The sequence below is a fragment of the Eurosta solidaginis genome, chromosome 5 (genome assembly GCF_040869045.1).
Source record: "Eurosta solidaginis isolate ZX-2024a chromosome 5, ASM4086904v1, whole genome shotgun sequence".
Lineage (NCBI taxonomy): Eukaryota > Metazoa > Arthropoda > Insecta > Diptera > Tephritidae > Eurosta > Eurosta solidaginis.
In genome coordinates this window covers 39,848,426-39,876,303 of record NC_090323.1, presented here as the reverse complement: position 1 = coordinate 39,876,303, position 27,878 = coordinate 39,848,426, and the positions used below count along the sequence as shown (strand labels likewise).

The window sequence follows — 27,878 nt, the reverse complement described above, 5'->3', positions numbered from 1 at the left end:
ATTTGCTTGTGACCACAAATCTCTACTTTGGCAAAAAAAAAAAAGCTTAAATTAGTTACATGAAAAGAAAAACATTCAAAATAGTATTTTCACAATTTCAGGCACCTTCTACGTCCAACTTGAAGATGACATACTAGCCAAACCGCATTTCATAACAGCCATGAAAAAATTTGCCATAACAAAGAGTGCTCTCACAAAACCCGATCAGCCATCATGGTTTGTACTCGATTTCTGTCAATTGGGTTTCATTGGCAAAATGTTCAAATCAGCAGAATTGCCATATTTAATAACATATTTTCAAATGTTCTACAATGATAAACCCGTCGATTGGCTATTACTCTATTTTATTGAATCGAAAGTTTGTCGCTCCGATAAGGATCAGAAACATTGTAATTCAGAACGTGCTAAATATTGGTTACACTATCATCCATCATTATTCCAGCATATCGGCACAAGTTCCTCATTAAAGGGCAAAGTACAAAAGTTAAAAGATAAACAATTTGGCTCAAAAGTGCCGTCATTCTATCCTCACGTTCATAATCCACCTGCACGTGTACGTTCAAATATAGTTGCTTATAAAAATTATTTACTTAAACGTGCATATCGTGGGGAAACATACTTTTGGGGTTTGCTACCACAACCCGGTGATTTTGTGCAATTCATATTTGAAAAACCAATACCATTACGGCACTATCTATTTCGTAGCGGTAATAGTGAGCATCCGTCTGATCGTTTTTATAATACCACTGTTGAAGTGTTACCAGCTGATACGCTAAGCGAAAATTCGACGGTATGGAGCTCGTATAACTCCACCACTGATGATTATCTTATTTTGGGTGCTTTTGATGGTTTGGGCGTGGCTGAAGGGCATATTGATTTAAAGATTGGAGCGATCAAAGAGATACGTTTGCATGTGCATAGTGATAGTGAAAATTGGGCGTTACTAAGTGAAATCGATTTGGAAACACATAATGGTGGTGTGGTGAATAGCGCATCAAAAACTTATACAAATAGCTGATTATTGGAGAAAGCGAGTAACACGATCGTTGGAAATATAAAATCGAATACAAGTTAATAATTGATTAAACTAATAATGCCATCGTTCAATGTTATAATTATTTCATTCATAAATGTGTGAAGTGATTAATTATCGTTCGACCGTATTTTCACCACAAGGAGAAATTAAGCAAAAAGAAGCTAGCAAAAGAAACGAGCAGAAACACCAGACAAGAAACGAACAAAAATTATTTAGCAAAATTATATACATGCATATATAAGTATTAGGATGGGTCGATTTGTATGGACGAAAGCTAACCGAAATCGCGACATCGATTTTTCGATAGGATTTGGACTCAGGAAAAAAGTTTCACTACGCATACCCAAAAAAAAATTAACTTTTTCGACTTTAATTTTTCAGGTTTTTTTCATGACCTACTAACAAAATGTTCATATTTTTTTTTAAAAACTGTTATCGCCAACGTTTTTATCGGTCATTTTTGGGTCGGACAGGGTATACATGAAAATTTTACAATCAAATTAAATTTTTCTTTTCATCGAAAAACCCATGGCGCGATATCGGTTAATACATCGACCCAGTCTAATAAATATGTAGTATGTACTGCATTATTTATACAAAATGTGAAGAGCGAGAGAAAATCTTGAGGCGCATATTGTAATTTACAGTACTCAGCTTATTTATAGTACCATTCTTAATGAAAAATTACGGAATGTACCCATATGGGTCATTATTTTACAAATCGAACAACTTCTGAAATTTCATATTTTTGATTCGGCTCAAACTTTTTTTTAAGTTGCTCGCACGAAATAAGCAAATACCTGTATTAGGATTTCCTCGAAAAAAAATTTTTTTTCAGAGATCTGCATGTGTTCAAAATCGATGGGTAAGCAAACTTGCCCACGTTCAGAATGCTATATCTTTGGTTCCACTCGTCGTATCTTATTAATTTTTATTTTATTTTGAAGGTTACAATATTTACTTTATAACTGCGTAAAAAATATTTAATTTTATAAAATCAAAATAATTAATAAAAAATTATTTTTTTAAATATTTATTACATACTATTTTCCCCCAGGAATATTTTCGAAAAAATATATATAATATGCGATGCACTTTCATCTAAAAACCCCTTTTTATTTTAAGTTGGACAATTTTGTGGTTCAAAAGATATTAACTTATTTCTGACCTGACCTCGAGCAACTTGCTTACATTTACTTGCAGCAGGTACCTGCTACAATTGTATACAGCCAATGCCTGTCTGTGTATGCATACATGGCCAACTTAACTACAACTCTGATATTTTCGTATTCTTCTTGCCATTTAAGTTGCAACCTTCTTTAAACTTCTTTTATGGCATCTGGAATTGACCATTTCATAATTTCTAGTGTGCCTTTTGTTCTGCATTTCTTGCCAAATAGTACTTCGTTTTGATGTAAATTTTTATGACCTGGTATATTTAGGCAAATTCCGCTTATTCCAACCCTTCTGCTAATGATCGAATCGCTAAACTGTTGAATAAAACACTCCAATATTCTGTATTACAAAATGGTCTTTATTAGACTACTTTAAGTGTACTTCGCAATTAAACTTCACTTCGCAACTGATAGCGTGCTTAGATCAAACTGATTACAGATAGCCATATGCGCGTGTATATGTGAGTACTACTTCCACTGATGACTACATCTGTATGTGAGTTATATCTTGGTTGCCTTGTATGTATGTGGGTAAATGATGATTAATGTGTTTATGTAGCTTGCTTAATGTTTCTGTTGTGCATTTACTTAGTAATAGCTAGAGATGGTAATATTCGTCACAATATATAGTAGATTTCCACACTAATAATATTACTTTCCTCTATTATTTTTAATATATTGTTACGAATATTAGCAACACTAAGGGGTATTGCCATCTCTATGCCGATGCTAAGCAGTGACGTGAATGCACATCAATAATTTAATCATTTTGTCTACACCTATGTACGTACACGCAGCGGAGAAGAGATGCACAAACACATGCAGATATCTTATCTGAGATACTCCTAAAGGTATGCAATTATAATTGTGGAAGTGTCGCTCACACATACAAGCGCATGGGGTATGAGAGAAGCTATAAAAATTATACATCTGTAGTTGTAGCTGAGAAATTTATAACTAACTAGTAAATTCTGGAATTAGAAAAGCCTAGAAATATGCAACGAGGAAATCAGACAGTATAAAAAGGCGACAACAGTAGAGGCGAGAATCAGTTTTATTTAAGCTATCAGTCAGTTTGGTTATTAAGCAAGCTAGTTGCAAAGTATAAGTGTTATTGTGAAGTACTTTAATAAAGGCCATTTTCCATTATTCAATATTGAAGTTATTTATTCAACAGTTTAGCGATACGAACGTTAGCAGAAGATTGCAATTAAGGGGAATTGCAGTAAATTCGTTACAATATTATGGATCATGCTGCTGGTGTGGTCTGAGTTGTTTAGTGCGTGAGCACCTGATTTGCTGTCTGTTAGTATAGCTACGTCTTGATAATTGAGTGGGGTCGCAAATTTAAGTGCTTTTATAAATGCCTATGTTAATAAGCTTTAGACGTATTTGTTCTTTTGTGAAAAAGGGCAGCTGCGTACAGTTTTCTTTGCATGATCCGTCCGTGAGTATTATTTCGGTTTGTTTAGCCTTTAGCTTGCTTATTTTCCAGTTGATCATTTGTTAAATTATCAAATGATTTGCTTCTTTTTTGCTTTTAACTGATCCTGTAAAGTAATCTGTGTCGATAATGATTTTTTGTGATTTTGGTTGAATAGTGAACATGGTTTCCATATTTTTAAAAATGTCTATGAATTCCTCGAACGTTTGAGTGTTATTTGTAATCTGCAAGTTTTAATCTGTATTCAGTTGGTAGCTCTGCCGCTATATGGTATATGACGTGAACTGGTGTTGATTTCAGTAAACCAAAGCATTTTCTAATAAATTTATTATTGCAGGTATTGCGGCTTGATAATGCACCTTTTGAGAGATTTGCAAATTATGATGCTGCATATTTTTTACCTAGCGAAAGATTTGTTGAACTGTATTGCCCGGATATGTGATATACCGAAAGTGCATCCACTACTTTTTTTATAATCTCGTTCATGTGTAAATTGTTAGAATTGCATTTGTTGATGTATCTTCATTGGTATTTTATGGTCTTTACTTGCTTTAAATTGATTTTATTAATTTTTATTTGTAATCAGAGCTTGGAAAATTCAATTCCATTACATTACCCATTACATTCCTCAGTAATTGGAAAAAGTAATCATTTCCTTTCCTCCACAACAAAGGAATTGATTACATTTCAATTTCTCAAAAAAAAAAAAAAATACCAAAAGTAATTTCGTTTTTTGAGGCTCAAGTACAAACAATTTTTTGTTAATCATTGAATACCTAAAGTAATCATTAATACCCAGCTCTGTTTGTAATGGATTGTCTTTTATTGTTAAAGTGAGTTATATTGGTTTTGCGAAAGTTAATTTTTAAGTCTAGGTTAGTGCAACTATTAGTAAATTCCTCTAGTTTGGATTTCAGCTGAGATTTGGCTGTATCAAAAGAGTAGCGTGCTGAGATCAAGACTCGTTTAAGTTCTTTCTCTGTGCTTTCAGTAGGGATATTGAATACTATGCCCATTTGCGACACAAAGTGTGCGAATATTTTTACCTCGTAATCATCGTGTTTTGCTAATTGCACCCAAAGTAAGATTCCAATACTTCAGTATTTTCATGAAAAAAACATAAGACAAGTATAAATTATTTTAATTTTATAACGCTTTATAAATGCTACCTCAAAATAAACCGCTGTTGGCTTTGGTTGTGCCACCTTGGATATATCCAATATAAGATATCAACTGCAGAATTGTACTGGATATTCATTTGGAAACTATAACTTTCAAAATCTGGGCTTGGTTTAATAATGGTATTGGGGAACAACTCGAGCGTCATAAATTTAAAAAATGTCTCAAAGGTGGGATAGTGATTGAAGATATTTTCTGAGAACTACGAGTATCAGGTTTGAGAGTGACTAGAGAATAAGGTTGAATATCAACTTCAGAACTAGAATGCGAGCTATAGTTTTGTGAACGCACCCACTTTTTTGTAGTACTTTTTCAACAATATTTCATTTTTTCAGAGTTTTTGCAAATGTTATGGATTATGTTATTTTCCATAGAATTTTTGTCGAAATCTGCCAATAGCTAATGGTACTATAAATATGCCAAGTACTATATTAGATATTTATGTATATGTATGAGCTACTACATATGCAAGCGCGAATGCTTTTAAGTGAGATTATTAGCGCTTATTTGTGTGCCGTGATATTTATGTAAAACCCTTTACAAATTAGTGATCGAATAAATATTTTTTAAATCGTAGTTTTTTTTTTTTTTTTTTAAATAAATAAAATCAACTGTAACTTCTTTTTAAGTTATTTTTTAGTTTACAAATGTATACTTATTTTATAGTTATCATGTAAATAGATGTATGTATGTCCGACCTGCATATACTGAACTTGTTAACAATTTGAAAGAAACTAAACCCTTTAAAAATTAGTGATAGTATAAGTATATCCATATACCAACGAGTTTAAATTTTTTAAGAGCCGTCACTCGATACTTTGGCAAATTACTCAATGTTTTCTCAAGGTAGTCGCTGTTTTTTTTTTTTTTGTCAGATCTATACATTTTCGTGGCGTATTTGTGTTTATTTTAATGATTGCATTAATTTAAACCATAATTCTCTTTGCAAAATTCGCAACTACGCGAATTCGCTACGCCGAATAAATATGTAGGATGCAGTTAAAGAAGACTAACCAAAACTTCTTTGAGAAAACATTCGACATGAATTCTTTGCTTCGTTGTTGCTAATGTATCGAGTGACGGCTCTTAACAAATAAAAATTCTTTGCATATACTTGAAATCGAATATTTTTTTTATATAAACATTAAATGTTATTATAAATTATTTACTAAACTATTATTTTTAAATATAACTATTTTTTCTAGTTTTATCTATAAAGCCGACGTAGCTAAGTAAACATAATATCTGTTTTATCTTGTTTGGTTGATTTTCCGACAGGGTGGATAAATGATGTATATTGGAACGATTTTCCGTCATCCCTTGTCAAATTTGGTTTTGAGACAAACCGGTTTCGGCGTTGTGCCATCGTCAGTGTCGATTTTCGTTCTGATCTGTGGTTGTCGTTTGTCCTGTATTTATAGTTCGTAGGTATATGAGCAGGTATTGTCAAATTGATGCTTGTCTATATTTAGTTATGTGTATGTGCTGTGTGTTCATTCAGAACCGAGGGTGGTTTACTAATCGATTTGTGTGGCTGACTGTGGTAGGTAGAAATCTGTGATTTTAGTCGTTTGACCTTCTTTGTCGGTTTTTTGTTTTGGTGTGTTAATTGTTTTGTGTTTATTTGTTGCTGTGTGTTTGTCTGTTGTACCTGTGTGATTAAGTTGTTTCCTGTAAACAAGTTTTAAAGGCTCGAATATTGTGTCAGAAATTGTGTTTATCTGTTCGTTTATTATTCTACCGTCGAATGTTTTCTGTTTGTAGATTTCCATGTTTTCGAGTACGTCGAGACGTCGGTCTTTTTTCTGTATGTGAAGAACCCTAACTGTTTTATTGATGTTTGCTGGGGAACATTCATTCTCGACCATGTGATTCGCGAAGTTAGACTCGGGTATAATGCTTGGATTCCGTGTTTTTTTGTTGTAATCTCTAATATGTTCTCTGAACCTCGTTCTTATTTGCCGTCCTGTTTGTCCTATGTAACTATGCTGGCATCCGCAGGTAAGCTTGTATACGCCGTGGCTGCTAAACGGATCCTCTGAGTTAATGTTAGTTCTTAGTTTTCGTCCTAGATCGTTCGATGTTTTGAATGCTGTGTTAATGTTGTATTTTTTAAAGAAGTTTGCCAATTTATATGTTGCTTTTCCAGTATATGTCATAGTCGTCCAGCTATTATTTTCCTTTTCATTATTTCTTTTTGGTTCTCCATTTGTCCTTCTGAGCTTATCTACTAGTTCTTTTTTATATCCGTTGTTTGCAGCGATATTATATATGACCTCAAGTTCTCTCTTATATGCCTCTTGTGTAAGCGGTGTTCTTTCAAGTCTATGTACCAAGTGCTTTACTGCTGCATTTTTATGCTGTTGAGGGTGATTTGAGATATTGTGTATTATTGTATCGGTTGCCGTTGACTTTCTATATATGTCATAGTTAAATCTTTTGGCTTCTTTATCAATATTTATCGTGAGGTCTAGATAGTTGATTCCTCCGTCTTTTTCGGTTTCCATTGTAAATTTTATATTTCCGTGCTGCTTGTTGAGGTACTCCAGTACAAGCTCTTCGTTATTAGTAGTTAAAACGCATATTATGTCATCCACGTATCTAGCATAAAATGACACGCCTAATTTGGACTTCAGCTCCTGTATGTACTTTTCTTCCAGATTTTGCATGAACACTTCCATAAGAATTGCTGATGTGGGGCTTCCCATTCCAAGACCGTTTGTTTGTCTATATATTTTATTGTTGAATTGAAAATAGTTTTGACGTAAAGTGGTTCTTAGCGTATTTGAGATTTGCATACTTTTCACTTTGTTTTTTGTGTTATGAACTATTGTTGAGCTAACTATGTCCAAAGTCTCCGATAGTGGTATAGATGGGTATAAATCTTTTATGTCAAAAGATACCAATTTGCTGTTTCTTGTTAGCTCTACGGTCTCGAGTCTCTCAATTAGTTCTGTTGTGTTAGCTATTGCATATTCGTTCCTTAGGTCCAGAGTATCAATCAATATCGTTTTTAAATATTTGGACAGTTTGCAACATGGTGCCGATTTAAAATTAATGATGCGCCTCATTGGCGTGTCCGGCTTGTGGATTTTTGGTAGCGCAACCAGTGGAGGAGTCGAAGGGTTCATTTGGACCAATCTATGTGCCATGTTAGAATCTTCTATATTGGTTGCATTCTTTACAGCAACTTTGATTTGTTTTTGGTATTCATCTGTGGATCCTCTCTCATTCTACGACATTTCATTTCCTCTATGAGATCCTCGGTTTTGGATATATATTGCTCTTTTTCGATTAGCACAGTTGTGTTTCCTTTGTCCGCTTTCGTTGTGACAATATTGTTTTTCCTTAGTTTATGCCGTAGATTCTTTATTGTTTTCTCCTCTGTATTCGATTTTTGTCCTTCCTGTGCTTTCACCTCCTTTTTTATGATTTCCCTGCACATGTGTCTTGTGTGCTCCTGTTCTTCCTGTGGTATCAATGATATTGCGATCTCCGCATCTACAATCGCTTGCTCCGTTTTTCTTACTGTATTCTGGTCCATGATATTGTGCTTCAGGCCCTTTTCGAGAAGTTGTGCCTCTTCCTTGGTAATGGCCACTGTTGTGAGGTTAACGAACTTGTCATGAAACTGGTGAGTGTTTTGGTTTTGGTTACCCTCTCGTCGTCCTGCCAGCTTGTCCAATTTTCGGTTCAGCGACCTGTATTTTTGTTGTAGTTCCTGATCGACCTCTGTCTTAATGCGGTCGAAACATTTCATTAATGCAGTCGTAGGTAGTTGTTCTGCCAATCATAAATGGATAGATAATAACTCGGCATTTATCTCATCCTTCTTCGAGTACAAGCTTTCCAACTCATATTTTTAAAAATCCTTTTCCGCTTTTCTAACTGTTTTCCTGCTAGATTTGGTATTTGCCTTTATTGTTATTTTTGCGAATTTCGGAGTAACATTCAATTCCAGGCATTGTTTGTTGAACCAAATGCTCGCCTTTGTTTTATATATTTTCAACAGACGTCGCTTGTAAATTGTTAGTAGTCCGTTCACGTTCAAGTTAAAAGCCTGACAAGCAATAACTGACTTATCTTGTTTGGTTGATTTTCCGACAGGGTGGATAAATGATGTATATTGGAACGATTTTCCGTCATCCCTTGTCAAATTTGGTTTTGAGACAAACCGGTTTCGGCGTTGTGCCATCGTCAGTGTCGATTTTCGTTCTGATCTGTTGTTGTCGTTTGTCCTGTATTTATAGTTCGTAGGTATATGAGCAGGTATTGTCAAATTGATGCTTGTGTATATTTAGTTATGTGTATGTGCTGTGTGTTCATTCAGAACCGAGGGTGGTTTACTAATCGATTTGTGTGGCTAACTGGGGTAGGTAGAAATCTGTGATTTTAGTCGTTTGACCTTCTTTGTCGGTTTTTTGTTTTGGTGTGTTAATTGTTTTGTGTTTATTTGTTGTTGTGTGTTTGTCTGTTGTACCTGTGTGATTAAGTTGTTTCCTGTAAACAAGTTTTAAAGGCTCGAATATTGTGTCAGAAGTTGTGTTTATCTGTTCGTTTATTATTCTACCGTCGAATGTTTTCTGTTTGTAGATTTCCATGTTTTCGAGTACGTTGAGACGTCGGCCCTTTTCCTGTATGTGAAGAACCCTAACTGTTTTATGGATGTTTGCTGGGGAACATTCATTCTCGACCATGTGATTCGCGAAGTTATACTCGGGTATAATGTTTGCATTCCGTGTTTTTTTGTTGTAATCTCTAATATGTTCTCTGAACCTCGTTCTTATTTGCCGTCCTGTTTGTCCTATGTAACTATGCTGGCATCCGCAGGTAAGCTTGCCTACGCCGTGGCTGCTAAACGGATCCTCTGAGTTAATGTTAGTTCTTAGTTTTCGTCCTAGATCGTTCGATGTTTTGAATGCTGTGTTAATGTTGTATTTTTTAAAGAAGTTTGCCAATTTATATGTTGCTTTTCCAGTATATGTCATAGTCGTCCAGCTATTATTTTCCTTTTCATTATTTCTTTTTGGTTCTCCATTTGTCCTTCTGAGCTTATCTACTAGTTCTTTTTTATATCCGTTGTTTGCAGCGATATTATATATGACCTCAAGTTCTCTCTTATATGCCTCTTGTGTAAGCGGTGTTCTTTCAAGTCTATGTACCAAGTGCCTTAATGCTGCATTTTTATGCTGTTGAGGGTGATTTGAGGTATTGTGTATTATTGTATCGGTTGCCGTTGACTTTCTATATATGTCATAGTTAAATCTTTTGGCTTCTTTATCAATATTTATCGTGAGGTCTAGATAGCTGATTCCTCCGTCTTTTTCGGTTTCTATTGTAAATTTTATATTTCCGTGCTGCTTGTTGAGGTCCTCCTGTACAAGCTCTTCTCTTCGTTATTAGTAGTTAAAACGCATATTATGTCATCCACGTATCTAGCATAAAATGACACGCCTAATTTGGACTTCAGCTCCTGTATGTACTTCTCTTCCAGATTTTGCATGAACACTTCCATAAGAATTGCTGATGTGGGGCTTCCCATTCCAAGACCGTTTGTTTGTCTATATATTTTATTGTTGAATTGAAAATAGTTTTGACGTAAAGTGGTTCTTAGCGTATTTGAGATTTGCATACTTTTCACTTTGGTTTTTGTGTTATGAACTATTGTTGAGCTAACTATGTCCAAAGTCTCCGATAGTGGTATAGATGGGTATAAATCTTTTATGTCAAAAGATACCAATTTGCTGTTTCTTGTTAGCTCTACGGTCTCGAGTCTCTCTATTAGTTCTGTTGTGTTAGCTATTGCATATTCGTTCCTTAGCTCCAGAGTATCTATCAATATCGTTTTTAAATATTTGGACAGTTTGTAACATGGTGCCGATTTAAAATTAATGTTGGGCCTCATTGGCGTGTCCGGCTTGTGGATTTTTGGTAGCGCAACCAGTGGAGGAGTCGAAGGGTTCATTTGGACCAATCTATGTGCCATGTTAGTATCTACTATATTGGTTGCATTCTTTATAGCAACTTTGATTTGTTTTTGGTATTCATCTGTGGGATCCTCTCTCATTCTACGACATTTCATTTCCTCTATGAGATCCTCGGTTTTGGATATATATTGCTCTTTTTCGATTAGCACAGTGGTGTTTCCTTTGTCCGCTTTCGTTGTGACAATATTGTTTTTCCTTAGTTTATGCCGTAGATTCTTTATTGTTTTCTCCTCTGTATTCGATTTTTGTCCTTCCTGTGCTTTCACCTCCTTTGTCTCAAAACCAAATTTGGCAAGGGATGACGGAAAATCGTTCCAATATACATCATAATATCTGTTATTACATACCACCGCCATGGCCATGTTGCCAGAAGCATGAGTGTGCATTAGTGTAGTTACAAGGTATATGGCGAATTTTAATTTGTGTTCTATCTTACGGGGCACCCTCCTAAAATATGCCAATAGATCAGAAAATGATTATCGCAAAGTTTCAGGCCAATCCGATAATGTTAACACGTCCCTCATTGAGGTCAAAGTTAGGCAAAACAGCGATTTTTCAAAAAAAAAAAAAAAAAAAATTTTAGTGTTTCGTCAGTAAAAGGGAAACCATTTATGCCAGGAACTGATCGGATAAATGCCAAATACTGCTAAAAATAACCGTTTTATAAAAATATTATTCAGATCAAAATTAATACAAATAAAATTACATATCGAATGATATGCGAGTAAAGTTCCTGGCATAAATGGTTTCGCTTTTACTGACGAAGCACTAAAATTTTTTTTGGAAAAATCGCTGTTTTGCCTAACTTTGACCTCAATGAGGCACGTGTTAACATTATCGGATTGGCCTGAAACTTTGCGATAATCATTTTCTGATCTATTGGCATATTTTAAGGGTACCTTGAAAGATAGAACACAAATTAAAATTCACCATATACCTTGTAACCACCGTAGTGTGCGTTTTTTCACAATTAGCTATTGAATGTTCTTGTATATTTTATTAAAATCTCGAGTACCGACCTCAAAACGAAGCATCCCTTTTTGATAAATTACAATTCAACCTGTCAAAAAAAATGTCGGTTGAGTTGTCTAGTCTAACAACTTTTTGTGGCATTACCGTTTACAACCTTGTGTTGAAGCCGGACTTTTATTCTGTCCTTAAAAAACAATAGTGCGGTTTTAACTTTTATTTACGTACTTATAAAATAAAAAACCGGATTTTACTTTTATTTCTGGACTTTTTTTTTTTGAAAAAGGCCGATAATTAAAAAGGATGCAGGATTCGTCATGAAAATGCTGTGGTATCCCCGGATAACACCCAGGACAATTTTTAGACCAAGCCTTTTTCGACTAAAAAAAAGCCTTTTGTGATATATTCCAGGAACAGGATGCGAGTTTGTTTAACCTAAAATCGAAGCGTATATAATGTTTATACGAAAATAGCCAACATTTGAAAACGCCATGATTCAATAAACTTTTGCTTATATTCTTCATAACAACAGTCGTTTAAATGTATTTACTTTATTTTCAAATCCGGCAATAGCATTGATTAAGTCATCCAATAAAAATTAATTTTTCTATTTATTTAACATTCATTTATGTTTTTTTGTTTTCAACCGAAATTGAAATTAAGAGTTTGGGATAAACACAAAAACTCTCAAGAAGGTTATAAAATTCGTTTGGGTTTTGAAATTATACGAGATTCAATAGTCTTATGATTGTATAAGCGAAAATCGTATTCGAATTCACACTACCAGTGCTTAACGGTAAAGTTAAATGAACTCGAAAGTTTTAGCTTTGACATTATTGGTGATCAACACTGGTAGTGAGATACCAGCATAATACAAAAAAGTGTGGATAAAATTGTTCGTTATTCCACTTCTGATTTTTTAATTATATAAATGTAAATTAAGATATACTGTAATGGGGAACTTACCCTATGATCTAAGCTGAAAAACAAGCCCAAACTGTAGAGATATTTTATGACAACCATAATTAATATATATTACTGTGTGTTTTACATTTAAAAATTATAACTAAAAAATGTAATTTGTGCGATTAAAAAAAATATATGAACGGATTAGAACAAACAAAATATTGCCATAAAAGCATAATGAAATAGTTTTGTATATGTCAATAACATTAAAAAATAATAAAAATAAATTTAAACGGCTTTCGATGTGATTAATATTTGTAACTCAAAATATTCTGTAATGGAGCAATAAATAATGTCATGATAAATAAAAGTTCCGATACTGATTGTTAGAAAAATCTAACTCGAGTTTTATTAAATATCAAAAAAGCGCACGCTATCTATCAACAATGTGAATGGGAGATCGGTATTAGGTTTCCAAGCACAGTAGAGATAATTCATACACAATGAGATAAGACAACCAGTATTCCGCTCGCCCGTTGATATAAAATAACTGCACTCAATAATTAATTTAATATTTTAGAAGTTTTATTTGTTTAATTTTTGCGTCGAATATTTATAATAAATATGCATAAGTATATATTTTATGTTTAATGGTAAAAGTTGTTTACATGCTTCTGTTTGCGTTTTCAAATTCGAATTATTTTTTTTTAATGTAACAATTTATTTTATGTATGTATGAATGTATATATGTATATTGTATTACTTCTATAATTAGCATGTTTTGTTATATCGTTTTAGATTTTGTTTAATAAAGATACTTGATTCTTAAACAATGATTTTCAACCTTTTGCTTTTCCGTTGCAACTGTTTTGTTTATATATGTAAATATTTATTTTTCTTGCTATTTTCAGTTCGCTTGTAAAGTAGACAGTTTGAGTCCACATTCAGGAATGCGATAATTTATTTCATTTTCCATAACGGATCAAGTTCGTTAAGTGGGTCCTTGATTTCTTCCTTTTCTTTCGATGCAATTTGGGGTGCAATCTTCATTTGATAGGATGTCATGATGCCACCTGATTTGTGGAAATAAAATTGAGATGAAGTTTTATAGTACGAGATATTCTGGTTATATAATATTCACAGTATTAATATTCTACACCTTTCCCAATTTAAGTTCAGAAATTTACAATTCAAGTTCAGAGTTTCCAATTCAAGTTCAGAAACTTAATTTCAATTCAAGTTGAGAAATTCCAATTTGAATTCAGAAAATCACAATTCAAGTTTAGAATTTTCATTTCAAGTTCAGAAAATTACAATTAAAGACAGAAAAACCCCGTAAAACTGGGTGACTAAAAATTTTAGCACTAAATTTTAATTAGAAATATATTTAAATTGAAAAGAAAGGGCAATAGATTCGCAGAAAAGCGGTTTCATACGTAACTTGTACAATTCTAAAAGGGCAATTACATTACGTTTTCGTCAATCTGTTTTCTTTTGGGCTTTATGTTCCATTAGTACACCAATAACAACTCCGGGTAAAGTTAAGATATCGCACACTAACTGCAAAAGAGTCATAACTTAAAATTTTTAAAATCAGTTTTTTCCATAAACCAATTCGCAGTACACATCTCTAACTGCCCCTTAAATTTCGTTGCCATTATTTTCTTCTTTAACTGGAAAATTCCCGTTATGCTAGTTTTGGTGTTGATTGCATCGCTTGCGCTGTATCAACTAATGAGTACTATTTTTAGTTGTGTCAATGTGCTTAAGAACAAGTGAACAGTTTTTTTACGCATAAAGCGTATTATTTTAAATTCTGACTATCTTGTTGCAAAAAAGTTTTAACTTTGTTGTGTATTAATTAAAATTGTGTCGTTTTATACGTAAAGAGTAAGTAAATTTGCTTGTATTATTGTGAAATGTGCCTTTTTGATGAAATAATTGTCATATTTGATTGTCATAAATAGTCATAATTCAAAATTGCTATATATTTTGTCCGTAAACAAATAATTACAACAAAATTTCGTCAATTCATTTCATAATGAAGGTCTCCTTTGTAAAACTGGATTTCAGTATAACATTACAGACGTTTTCACATAAACCGTTTTTCTTCTCTCCTGAACATTTACATTTTTCAAGTTGTCACTCTTTTGTAGTTAGTGTGCGATATATTTTAATGAAATTTGGTGGAGAAATAAATGTGCAGTTTATTTTAGGAAAATTATAACTCCCGTAAAACTATAGTATAGTTAAGTAAATTGTTGTTTAAGTTTAGGTCTTTTCTTCACCCGATGGAAAACAAGTCACAAAACTTGAATTTGATCAGTTCCACACTGGTCTGGAGTTCGGAGTCAAGGTAAATATTTTTTTTCTGCAAAAACTAGAAACCTTCGGAAGATTAAAATATGTTTTGGCATTTATGAGAATGCTTCTACCAACTTTTATTTGGTTTCATTGGCAAAGCGTATGCACTAGGAAAATTTTACCTTCTTTTGCCTAAGGAAAATAAAAAAAAAATTGTAAAATTGCTTTTTTATTTTTATACTCAAATCCTTATAAGTACTGCTCTCGAAAGATATATTATTATTTTCTCACGTTTATTAAGCACATCATGTGCATGATTTAGTACGATTTGCATTGATTGCTCCAATGTTTCCATCTCACGTAAAGCGTTTTGACGTTGCATACATATACGATACCAAATATCAACCACATCTACAAAACAGAAAAGCAAATGGCATATGTAAGACAATGTAATAGTATGTTAATATTACAGCTTATCATCATACTTATAAGTACGGGGCGCGCCGTTTGTAAAGCTAAAATAGCACAAATTCCGACCGCAATGAGTTCCGAACGTTCTGAGCCCGTTAAGCAATTCATTATTAATGGTGAAGTTGGTGTATTAAATTCCAAACAACGTTGCTGGTGTGCCTGCAAAGCGTTACGAGCAATGCCGATGGTTTGCGATGGTAAGCTATGGTATGATGGGTTAGAGTGAAATATTTGATGTTTAAAAGTAGGCATTAACAAACAACTTAATAGTTAGTTTTTAGCTCTTGAATGACAAACTTACTTACTCTTCCCTAGTTTAGTAAATTTTAAATTACCTTTTAGTCCATGCTTTAATTTGTAGCACCGACAAATCGATTATTGCATCAGCGCCATGCAAGGACAACTTCACATGATATTCCACACAATGTGAGAGAGTGACCACTTTGACACATTTCACAGTAAAATCATCATAATGATTTTCAACGTTACATTCCTGGGGCCAGTACGGGTCTAACATCTACGAGGAAAGTGGAAGAACAGTTAGCAATAAATTTTTAATTTAAGCAAAAATAAATCAATGAGTTACATTTTCTCCATTTTCGATTAGTTAGTAAGTTAGATAAGTGTAAATTAAAATTTTACTTTCGTTAACGTTTATTCGAATTTATTTTAATCAGATTGTCATTACGATCTAAATCATTTTTCAAGCTTCAACTTTCTATTTACGGGAGGTGACATCATAACTTTAGCAAGATTACACAAACGTCAACGAACTTTCTAATAATCTCTGCAGGTGCCGACCTCGAAGAATTATTTCCCTAAATTAATATTCTCCCAGCCCTCTGAAATATGGTCCAATCTTCAAGGTCCTAGCTCATCGGAAAATTTTGTAACGAATTTAGAGAAAATTCCGCTTATTCCAACCCTTCTGCTAACGCCCGAATCGCTAAACTGTTGAAAAAATAACTCCAATATTCTGTATTGCAAAATGGTCTTTATTAGACTACGCTGGGAGTAGTACAATTATACTTCACAATTAAACTTCACTTCGCAACCGATAGCGTGTTTAAATCAAACTGATTACTGTTTTCTCAGCTGGCGCTGCTTTTATACTCTGTTGTCGTGTCTGTATACTTCTCCTAAGATCTAGTTGTTTCGGGAACAGTTGCATGTAATGCTTGGTTAGTTACCATCATTTAAATGTGTTATCTGTAGTCCACGCCTCTTCCATAGCCGTATGCGTGTGTACCTATGTGTGAGTAACTACTTCGGCTGATGATTACATTCGTTTATGAGTATCTCTCTGCTGCCTTGTATGTATGTGTGTACATGATGATTGATTTGTTTACGTACAAACTGCTTAGTATCGGCTTAGTTATGTGAGTATCACTTAGTGATGCTAATATTCGTCACAATATATTGCAAGCTACCATTTATCACGAGTTTCCGAAATATCAAGATCCATTCGCCGTCTAGCGCCATTTTGTTCTTATATTTTGCACTATTATCGTGTTCTAAATTATGCCATTATTTTCCATATATCGCCTCAAGTCTCTGCTCGCCCAAACTTTTTTCAAAATATATATCAAGTTCCAAATTTAAATAGAATTCTAAATATCTCGATCTATTGGCCACCTAGCGATATATTTTCCTGTATGTTGCATTGTCACTGGGTTCTCAGCTGTGTTGTTGTAGCAGTGCTTCGCCCCATCCAATAGGCGCGACCGATCACAAATTGTCGAGAATTGTTTGATTTGAATATGTTTAATTTCTACATATCAAAACTACCTTCGCCACCGGAAGCAGTTACTATCGTTTCTTACACAGATCGATGAGCTTTGCAACAGAATAAACGGCTACCTCCATGATCTGTCCAGTTTTTTCGCCTCGCGAAACCTGGCATTATCGCCGACTAAATCATCCGCGACCTTATTTACAACTTGGACGTCCCAAATGTCAACCATTTTGAACATCCACGTCGATGGTACTACGCTACCGACTGTCCCACACCCCAAAATCTTGGGTGTGACGTTTGATCAGGATCTACATTTTGGTAAGCATGCAGCCGCAATTGTACCGAAAATCCACAGCCGTAATAAAATCCTCAAATCTCTTCCTGGCAGTACTTGGGGAAAAGATAAGGAAAAGCTCATTACTACTAACAAAGCAATTAGCCAGCCGATTGCATGCTACGCGTCCCCTATATGGTTGCCAAGCCTTAAAACTACTCACTGGAAGAAGCTACAGGCCTGCCAAAATACTGCTCTCCGAATCGCAACGGGATGTATTCTTATGTCTCCAGAGCACCATCTACATAATGAGGCGCGAATACTCCCCATCAGGGAGATAAATGAGATGCTAACCAAACTGTTCCTGTTGAATACCCAGAAACCTGGGCATCCCAACAGGTATCTGATTGATGAGCCAACACCGCCTAGGGGCTTAAGAAGTAATCTCCGTAAGCAAAATACGGCTTCTGAGAACTCAACCGTATGAACAACACAAGCAGGTCCTCAGTGAACTCCACAAACAGGCGTCGAACCTTTATGCCGGGAATTGCCCGGTAAATTCAGTACTCAAAGAACAGTACCCAAAACTTGCGGAAGAGGAACGCACACTACCCAGGGAAACACGAGTCACTCTAGCTCAACTTCGATCTGGATACTGTAACAGGTTAAACTCTTACCTATCCAGAATCAACCCCGACAAACAAAATGTATGCCCCGCTTGCAATGTGTCCCCACATGACACCAACCATCTCTTTAACTGTATTCTGGAACCAACGCCTCTAACACCCCTCTCATTATGGTCTTCCCCTGTTGAAACAGCTGGTTTCCTTGGACTCCCGTTAGACGACATTGATGACAATTTTGTGATAGGTCGCACCTATTGTGACAGATTCCTACCATACGAGTTTGGGCGTCTTCGTTTATCGTGCAGAACGTCGTTTCTTCTCGGGATCAAATAGATTATATTGCACTGAGTGGTGGGTGATAAACGTGAGACCGCCTCCATTTCCGTTCTCGCAGACTACGGGACGGCCTTGGGCGTGAACAGCAAGGTGCAACAAAAGATTTGTAAAACGAGGACGACGGGTTTTGGGGTCTAGCCCAGAACATCACGCCCGGTGTAACCATCCCTTACACGTGACACACGGAGAAGAGTGTGACCGTCCAAAAATGTTATTTTCCGGCATACGCAGCAAAACCATTTCTCTGGACCGGGATCGGGTACAGGTCGCGGATTGGGTTCGATACCTGCCCGGAGCAGGAGATTATGGCGCAGTCCCGCTGCAAGGGGAGGGACGCAACAAATTAAATGGTGTTACACTGAAATTACATCCCCTAGTCGGGAAAAATCCCGAGTAGTTCGGGTACATAAAACCGACTGCCTTGGGAAGCGTCTAGAGTTGTGTTCATAGTTTGAAGTGTTGCTAATAAGTTGCAAATTCCACAAATGTGTGCTTTAAAACCTAGTCAAAAACGGTCTCCACGGTTTATACTATGTATTTACCTCATTTGGCGTATGCAAACAAGCAACAGTACGAGCTTTTACTGACCAAATCATTGACCAAAAATCATTGATGGTATTTTGCTGCGGCGTTTGTGCGATAATTAGATTTGGACAACCAGCGCCGAGGTTCTGCAATACAAAGTTGACAGTTATATACATATTTATCACATAGTTTTACATATTTATCACATAATTACATATATACAAACCTTTATGTAAGCAGCATTTATATAATCATCAGTGTCCTTGTCTAGCTTCACACGCGCATGGTCATATGGAATGCAATCGAGTGAACGATTTTTTTCTGGAAATAATTACAATCGATGTTGTACGTTTATTTGTGTCCTTAGCAAGTAATTCGTGTAACTCTTTCCATTTAGCTGATAATTGTGTATTACCATTTAGCATTTTCACATTAAGGCTTTCAATTAGTTTTTCATAACGCTCAACTTCTTTATGGAAATATTTCAGGATTTTATTATCGTTAAAAGGGTCGTAAGGTTTTAATTGAAATGTTGTTGCATTAGTAGATAAGTTTGAATGGTGCTTTTCGGTATGTTGTTCGTTTCGTAAAGATACTGAATCCCAATCGAAATTGGTGTCCAGTGAACTCAAGTCGGAGCAGATAGAAAGATTATCATAACTAGGTTTACGTGTAGCTGGAGAATCAATGGGCGATGCGGCGCTGTCTTTTGCTGCAGTGGTGGCGGCGCTGTTAAGCGTTGGTGAGATCGGTGCATTTTGTGTCGTTGGTGCAAGACCAGTAGCAGAAACTACAGTTTCTGGTGCTGAGGGCAATACGGTGGCTGGTGTGGAACTCGGGGTTTTCAGCGGTGGCAGCTAAAACAGTAAAATAATTGTTACGTTAAACAGTTTTTTTAACAATCTTCATTAGCATTAATTTTTTTAAGCCCCAGTAGTGTTGCCACTTTCAATATTTTTCATTTTGCACTTACCACTACTGGATATATTCTTACCTCCTTCATTTCAACATCAGCAGCTACTTGACTACTGGCCGGACTTGCAACAATTTCCGGCTTTAATGCGGGCTGTGGCAATATGGGTGGTGGTACGTTTAGACCAGCAATTGAAAAATCGATATCGGTTAGTAAGTCAATATTGGTTGACTTTTTAGGTAGCTTTGCGCTTGGCGATTTAGCGACATCTTGTGTCGTTGCCGCAGTTGCTTTTGCATCTGATTTTATTGTACTTGGCGCTGGGCCATCAGCGGTTTTTGGTGATGCAGCTGGTGTTGTGCCAAATGTATACTCAGTTCCGCTTTTCGTTGTTTGTGTTGGTGCTATGGAAGCGGCACCACTTTGCATATAAGTTGACTGTTGTTGTTGATAATTAGTTTGTTGTGGTTTTTGTTGTTGCTGTTGCTGGTGCGCTGTAGCCAGTGAGTGTTGTGAATGTTGCTGGTGTTGTTGTTGCATTTGTAAGGCATATGGCGATGCAATGCCCTGCGATTGATATCCATATGGTGTTGAATAATAACTTAAATTAGTCATGCTACTATCTTGGCTAGCGGAAGGTGTCGCCGAATTTGGTGCCGGGGATGTTGCAGCTCCTGCTGGCGGTGGTTTGGTGTGCGATACCACAGGTGACTAAAAATATCGCAAAATAAAATATATAATAGGACTTGATATGGTTGGATTAAGGCAAGATGTATGTATGCCCATTTTTGTATAAAAAAATTTTTTTATATGGATACGACTTACGCGGGTTAAGTTACGCGCGTAGAGTATTTCTAATCATATCTTCAGTCACATATTACTACCAAATCATTTCACATGACATCATGTCACATCGTACCATCATTATATTTCATTTTATATCACTATGTATATGTATATGATATAAAATAATTTCGTATGTTGCTGATGTTGTATCAGTGAAATTAAATGGGGTTACACTGGAATGACAGCCCTTGGTCGGGAGAAATCAAGAGTGGCTCCGGTACATAGAACCGGCAGCCTTGGGAAGGAATTTCGTTTCATATTATCATATGATATTAAATAATCTTGCTTTATACCATATCATTATATGGCATCAAATTATGACATTTTATATTATATACCATGGCATTTTATAGATTTACTTAATTTGTTTATAAAATTGTACCATAAGATATGTACATTAGGGCGACCCTTAGTTGCATTAAGAAAAAAAAAAAACAAGTGTTGGGATTTTCGATCTTAGAAATCTGCGAATACCGCAAAAACGTATATATACAAAGTATTGAACAGATTTGGAAGGACAAATTTTAACTATTTCAATTGTTTATATTCCTTTAGCCTAGAAAAATTGATCATTTTCAAAGCAATATCTTTACTTTCTTGCTTTTTTAAAATGACTACAATCTTAAAACTCAAGTTGAAAATTTTGCGCTTGGTTGAAATCTTGGCCCTCGTCTATTTTATAACTTTGTTATTATTTGACCAATTTTTGCAAATAAATTATCCGAATGCGCCACCTCTAAATTTTTTTGATTGTGCACACACACAAATTTTAGGCCTGTTTCAATATTTGTTGGGGGGTGAGATCGCGAATCGGAACACTGGAAAATAAAGTCCATCCTAATGTACATCACATTACATGTTTACATATGTATATATATACATATATATATATATATATATATATATATATATAAAAATTTTACAATGTTAAACGATTTCAAATCATTTGGTTCATATAAAATACCAAATCATTGCGCTTCACCTATTAAAAATGTTAAGAATCCGAAATACTGCGGAATCATAATATTCCGTTTTAATAACGTAAATCTCTTATTTTTAAATATATTCATTGTAATTTCTTTTAGTTTAGTTAATACATTATTTTACATAAAATGGAAATTAACAAACAATTATTTTGTAGATTTTTAATGCATGAATTTTGGTTAATCTTCAAAACGTATAGTTTCCTAAACTGTTAAACGTAAAATTTCACATATTAAAATTGCACAGCCCAGATAATTTGTTTGATTTTGGTAATACGTGTAAGCTAATAAAATTTACTCACATAAAATCCAGTAGCTACATTTATTTTATTTGCATTTTCCGAATCGGTAGTGCCAACAACAACAGACTGTGATGTACCTGATGATGTATATTGACCGTAAAATTTATTATTTGCTTGTTGATATCCGCTACCATATTCATATTGACCAGTTTGTGGGTTGAAACTATAGCCAGGATGTTTTGTGACTGTAGAATAGCCGGAAACGTTTGCTGCACCTGGTACTGCAGTGTTGGATATGCTAGCAGAAGCCATTTGAAGAGCTTGTAGAGATGGATTAGCAAGTGTTTCGCCGCTGGTTGGATTGCTTGTTCCCATCGCGGTAGGCTTATACGCGGCCTGCTGCTGTTGCTGTACTGCCGCCCCTGGCATATTCTGCACTCCAGTATGAGAAGATTGTTGCCACATATTTACAACGTATGGCGCTTGTAGTGAAGGTGGTGCCCCAGTACCAGCGTTTACTTGGGAAGTATTAGCATTAGAAGTAGCCACGTAGAGCGGTCGAGAAGTTGGTGTGCTATAGTTGGCAACAGAGGATTGTGTATAAGGTTGTTGATACTGAAAAAAAAATTTTATGAGGAAATAAAAAATTTTGTTGCAACCACAGCAAAGTGGATATGGTTATGGTAACCTGTACGCTATGAATACTAGGTCTAATAGAGCTTCACAATTTTCTTAAATTCTATTTCGGGATATATTTACCATATTCATTTGATTTGTCGCAAAATTTGTTTGTTGCGCGGCCGCAGGTGTAGCTGGAGTGCATGCACCTACTAAAGACCGTTGTGGTTGCATAAAACCAGGAGGAGTGGACGCCTGCTGTTGGGTCTGCATTGGCTGTTGTTGTTGTTGTAGCAACTGTTGTTGTTGTTTCAGTGGTTGCTGCGCATACATTGTGCTATTACCAACTGATTGCTGCATCATTAATTGCTGTTGTTGTTGTATGTTAAGGTGTTGTTGATTAAATTGCTGCTGTTGTTGTTGTTGACTGAACTGCTGTTGCTGCCCGACCTCATCTCGTTGAACCATTCCACTGACGGAATTATTATAACCACCAAATTGTGAATTTGGTGAAGCTTGCAATTTGTATGCGGGCGGTGCAATATTTTGTTGATGATACATTGGATTGGCATAGCCAGCGGTGTTCGGATCATAATACTGTTGTTGTTGTAAACTATATGGTGGTGGTGGTTCATTGGGTGCAACCGAATGCACCGCACTGTCAGAATTCATTGTGTGTGACGTATAATAATTGCCTGGAGAGCAAACTGCTTGCGTAGGATTTTCCGAGCCCAAAGGATTTGGACGCACCAGCGGGATGTATGGATTGTTTTGTGGCGCCGCATTCGCTGATATTACATCAGATATGCCTGCAGCAGCGATGCTACTTGCTGTGGTATTTTTTGATTTCAAATAATCCCACAACTTTGGTGCACTTGAAGTAGCTTGTGTGGCTGTGGGCGTATTTAGCGCAAGTGATTTAGGTTGCATGTTTCCAGCAAGGTTGGATGCATTATTTGTTTTATTTTTTAGGCGTTGCTGGCGTTCTTCTGATCGTACATCCCGCGCTGCTTTGAAGCGAGTGAGTAGTTTTTGAACGTTTCCTACAAAATAAGTGACAAATTTGTTAGAATCGCGCACAATCACATTTACGGTTTCACTAAAAAAAATGCAAAAGAAAACTAATATGCACTGTTATTTTTTGTTTCTTTTCCCGATTTCTAGGTTTTTGATATAAAGTTCCCATCTTAAAAAAAAAACCTCTAATAGGCGAATGAAAGGATATCGAAGTTGTAAATACTTTTATATTTTGTACATTTCAAACAAAGCCACATACCTGATAATTTTTTATAAAATTCCAGCCCCTTAGCCGATTTTGCCAACAAATCCTCATAGACATCATAAGAAGCGGCTAGCGATGAAAAGTACGCCTCCCGCTTATGCTTAACATCTGCAAGCGTTTTTAAAACTGGCGCCGCTTTAGCATAGGACTCGGTTAAAGCTTGCAATATATTCTTTTGGGCTAGCATATTTTGATCGAGTAATTGTGTAAGCTTTTCATGTTTAGCTAGCTCACGTTCGAACAACAATTGTAAACCCTCTTCACTACCATGCGCTATTACTTTTGCAGTTATATCATCTTCATTTACCGCTATACGCAAATCAGCATGAAATTGTGCACGTTGCGCTTTCATTTCATTCGCTTTATTCAAAATTAGTTTAACATCTTTAAAAAGCTCGGTTGTATTTAGCTCTGCACTCAATTTTGGCACAGATTGTTGTATCTCTTGTAGTGGACGTGAAAGAATTTTCAAATTATTTACATGTAATTCCATTGCTTTGCGTAGCGTATCATTGGATTCTCCAGCGCGTGCATGCGATTCAGTATATTTTTGAAACTCACGAGTCAGCTCAGTCATATGTGGATTGGGTGTACGTTGTATGCCTGTTAGCTTTTGAAATTCATTTTCTTGACGCTCCTCTTCGGCGAGTATGGAGGAAATTTCTTTGAGATTCATTTCAACATCTGCACATATTTCGGCAAGCTGTGACATTGCGGCAATCAAATCGGGTATAGCTGTCTTATTGGCGTTCAACTCGGCACAGCGATCTACAATACCTTGTGGTATTTTATTTGCTTTCTCTTCGTTTATATTTAGATTATCTAATGTGAGCGAACTCATAAAACTTGCTAACTCAGCATCTTTTTCCTCAATACGTGAACCATATTTGCGTAACAATTTTGCTTTCTCTTCGCTGTACATTGAGCTGGCTTCGTGTGCTTTCATTGGTACTAAGCGTGCAAAGATGTCATCGCCAGCTGTATCAGGATCTGTAACACTAAAGCTGGTTCCATTCACTAAATTTGCACCTTGTACAGCAGCAATTGTGGATAACTCTGGTACAGACTCGTGGTAAATAAATTCATTTTCGTTTTTGGCATTTTTGCGCTTTCCCTCTACAACATCTGCGGTAAAGATGAGCGATTCATTGATTTCTTTTTGATCGGGTAAACCTTTGGACTCCTTACGAGCCTCTTCCAATTTTTCCCATGCTGCCTATAAAATTAAGTTAAGACTTATTAGTCTTTACAACTTTTAAAAAACAGAATGACAAAGACAGTTGAGGTCTTCCCACGAGAATCAGGTCAGGACATGGAGAGGGGAGCAATGTCATGGCAAATTTCTTCTTCATTAAGAAAAACGTTTGACGACACAAAAGTTGAGTTGGTAGAAAATGAATGGCTCATATACGGGCTGAAATCTTTTCACCTCTCACTATCATTATACTGCTTTCACATTGTGGATTCAAAACATGTATAGGGTAAGCAAGATGAGACAACCTAAAGAGCTCGACTCAGTTGGAAGATTTTATTCATTATTCATTCATGTGGGTATACTAAGGAAAAAGTAAATCAGCCCTTCCCACCGCAAACTTAAGATACCAACTGGGATCCCCAATGATTTTTGGTAGTGAAGCGGGAATGACAGTATTTCGAGGGTTATGAATGCAGTATGCTAGGATATTCGTTTGATAAGATGTAATCCCAGCAACTTTTCTTAGCTTCAATTGTATGCGTTTCTTCACAAATTGCTAGATCTACCGGCGGTCCGAACGGTAGTGCTTAGCAAAAGCTTATTAGGATCACCATCTATCCAGCAGCATTTAACGCCTTGGCAACTCTACAAATTTAAAACTAGTTTTTAATAAAAACTTACCTGATACAAAGTTACTCTTTCACCCATTTTTTGTTGCTCCTCTGCATGTTGTCCTTGATATAAATATAAAATACAATTCAAGTATGAAATCTTGAAACGTACATATTTTTTCCATAATTTAAACACTGAACCATCGACCACTTGCGCTACTGGTCCATCATCGCCACCTGTGAGTAGCGCAGCCAAAGCCGCACCATAATACACCACTATTTGGGCTGTCACATTAGCTACAATATTCGGTTTACGATTATCAATTAAAGATTTTTCCAAGATGCATTCTTGCGCTTGCGCAAAAGAGACTTGTTGCATAAAAACTAATAGCTCGTTTGTCATAAAATCTCCACCACCATTGACATTCGCATAACGCTCACGTAATTCGCCAAAAGCCCATGCTGCACATTGGAAATGTGTACAGGCCAATTTCATTCCATCAACATCGCCACGTGTCACCGATGCACCCATTGTGTATGAGATGCGGCAATATTGAATAGTACAGCGGCCAATTTATAACGTAAATTTGTGTATTCGTTCACTTGACTCTGATATAGATCCTTCCATGTAAATGTGAACATACCCCGTTCAGCCAATTGTGGAAAACGATTTTCTAATGAGTGTAATTGACAATAGTAACGCTTGAGTATTGCACATTTATCTTTGCCAGGATGTAGTGCCTGATTGCGAAGAGTTTCCAAGGCGAAAACCTCTTTCGAATATGCATCGGGATCTTCCTGATAGAATTCACCAATGTACTGCAATAAATATAATTAGGAAAGACGATTTTATTGAAAAGTAAAGAAAATAATTATAATAATAATAAAATGGCGGCCACCGTGGTGTGATGGTAGCGTGCTCCGCCTATCACACCGTATGCCCTGGGTTCAACTCCCGGGCAAAGCAACATCAAAATTTTAGAAATAAGATTTTTCAATTAGAAGAAATTTTTCTAAGCGGGGTCGCCCCTCGGCAGTGTATGGCAAGCGCTCCGATTGTATTTCTGCCATGAAAAGCTCTCAGTGAAAACTCATCTGCCTTGCAGATGCCGTTCGGAGTCGGCATAAAACATGTAGGTCCCGTCCGGCCAATTTGTAGGGAAAAATCAAGAGGAGCACGACGCAAATTGGAAGAGAAGCTCGGCCTTAGATCTCTTCGGAGGTTATCGCGCCTTACATTTATTTTTTATAAAGAAAATAATTAGAAAATATTATTTGATAGCAAATTAAAGAAAACAAAGGAAAATAATAATCCTAGCTGAAGCTTGATGATAGTATTTTCGCGTTCTTTTTTTCGTCAGACTTTTTCAAGCTCTGCAAACCCCCATTTTTGACATGGTGGAAAATAGTAGTTTCAACAGAGGTGGGCCAGGTGGAAAGGGGTGTTAGAGGCGTTGGTTCCACGTTGCAATTGAAAATATGATTGGTGTCATGTGGGGACACGCTGCGAGCAGGACATATATTATGTATGTCGGAGTTGATTCTGAATAGGTAAGAGTTTAACCTGTTACAGTATCCAGATCGAAGTTGAGCTAGATTGACGCGTATCTCCCTAAGCAGATTGCTTTCATCTTCTACGAGTTCAGGGTATTTTAACTTTTAGAACGGGGTTCGCCGTCATAGAGGTCCGACTCTATGGATATCACTTAGGACTTTTTGTGTTTTTCTTCTACATACGGCTGAAATCTCAGGTGTCGTATTTCCTCATAATGCTTGCGGGATGGCCTCTTAAGTCCCTGGGCGGCCAGGCCTCTTTAATCAGATGTCTGTTGGGATGACCAGGTTTCTGGGTTCCGCCTCACTGTGTAGGTGGTGTTCTGGGTATATAAGAAGACAGCCCATAGCGGTTCTTAGAGCAATGTTTTGATAGACCTGTATTTTATTCCGTGGACTCATCTGGCCAATTGCTTTGTAAGTGGTAATGACATATATGTAATACTCCTATATTGCTAATACAAAATGCTCGCAATGTGTTTTGAATTCGAAATCAAAACAAGACAGCCTATAAAATTTTTGTGATTGTAGCCATATATGTAATACTCCTATATTGCTACAAAAGGCTAGGTACATTCCCAAACATCAGATTGCCGATATATTGCTGTTTAAACGTTTTTGTTTTTGTATTCAATATTCGAATGTACCTAAATTTTAATTTTTTCTT

General features: G+C 35.9%; 2 protein-coding genes across 7 annotated transcripts in view; one reads left to right on the top strand and one right to left on the bottom strand.

Annotated features, from left to right (window-relative positions):
* Mgat4a (alpha-1,3-mannosyl-glycoprotein 4-beta-N-acetylglucosaminyltransferase a) overlaps positions 1-13,529 on the top strand; it is a 62,502-nt gene extending 48,973 nt beyond the window's left edge. For all 6 annotated transcript variants that reach the window (XM_067757577.1, XM_067757575.1, XM_067757574.1 and 3 more), the window contains one exon: positions 102-13,529. In XM_067757577.1, the coding sequence (XP_067613678.1) occupies positions 102-1,018 (917 nt within the window). In that variant the 3' untranslated portion in view covers positions 1,019-13,529. The remainder of the gene's footprint in view (positions 1-101) is intronic.
* LOC137254147 (tyrosine-protein phosphatase non-receptor type 23-like) lies at positions 13,280-27,045 on the bottom strand. The gene is given in 14 exon segments (XM_067791882.1): positions 13,280-13,769; positions 15,292-15,411; positions 15,486-15,673; positions 15,807-15,988; positions 18,985-19,113; positions 19,194-19,299; positions 19,301-19,824; positions 19,962-20,591; positions 22,012-22,566; positions 22,711-23,612; positions 23,846-25,067; positions 25,728-26,191; positions 26,194-26,476; positions 27,040-27,045. Coding segments are annotated over 14 exon segments (5,424 nt in total). The 3' UTR covers positions 13,280-13,656.
* Positions 27,046-27,878: the final 833 nt, after the last annotated feature.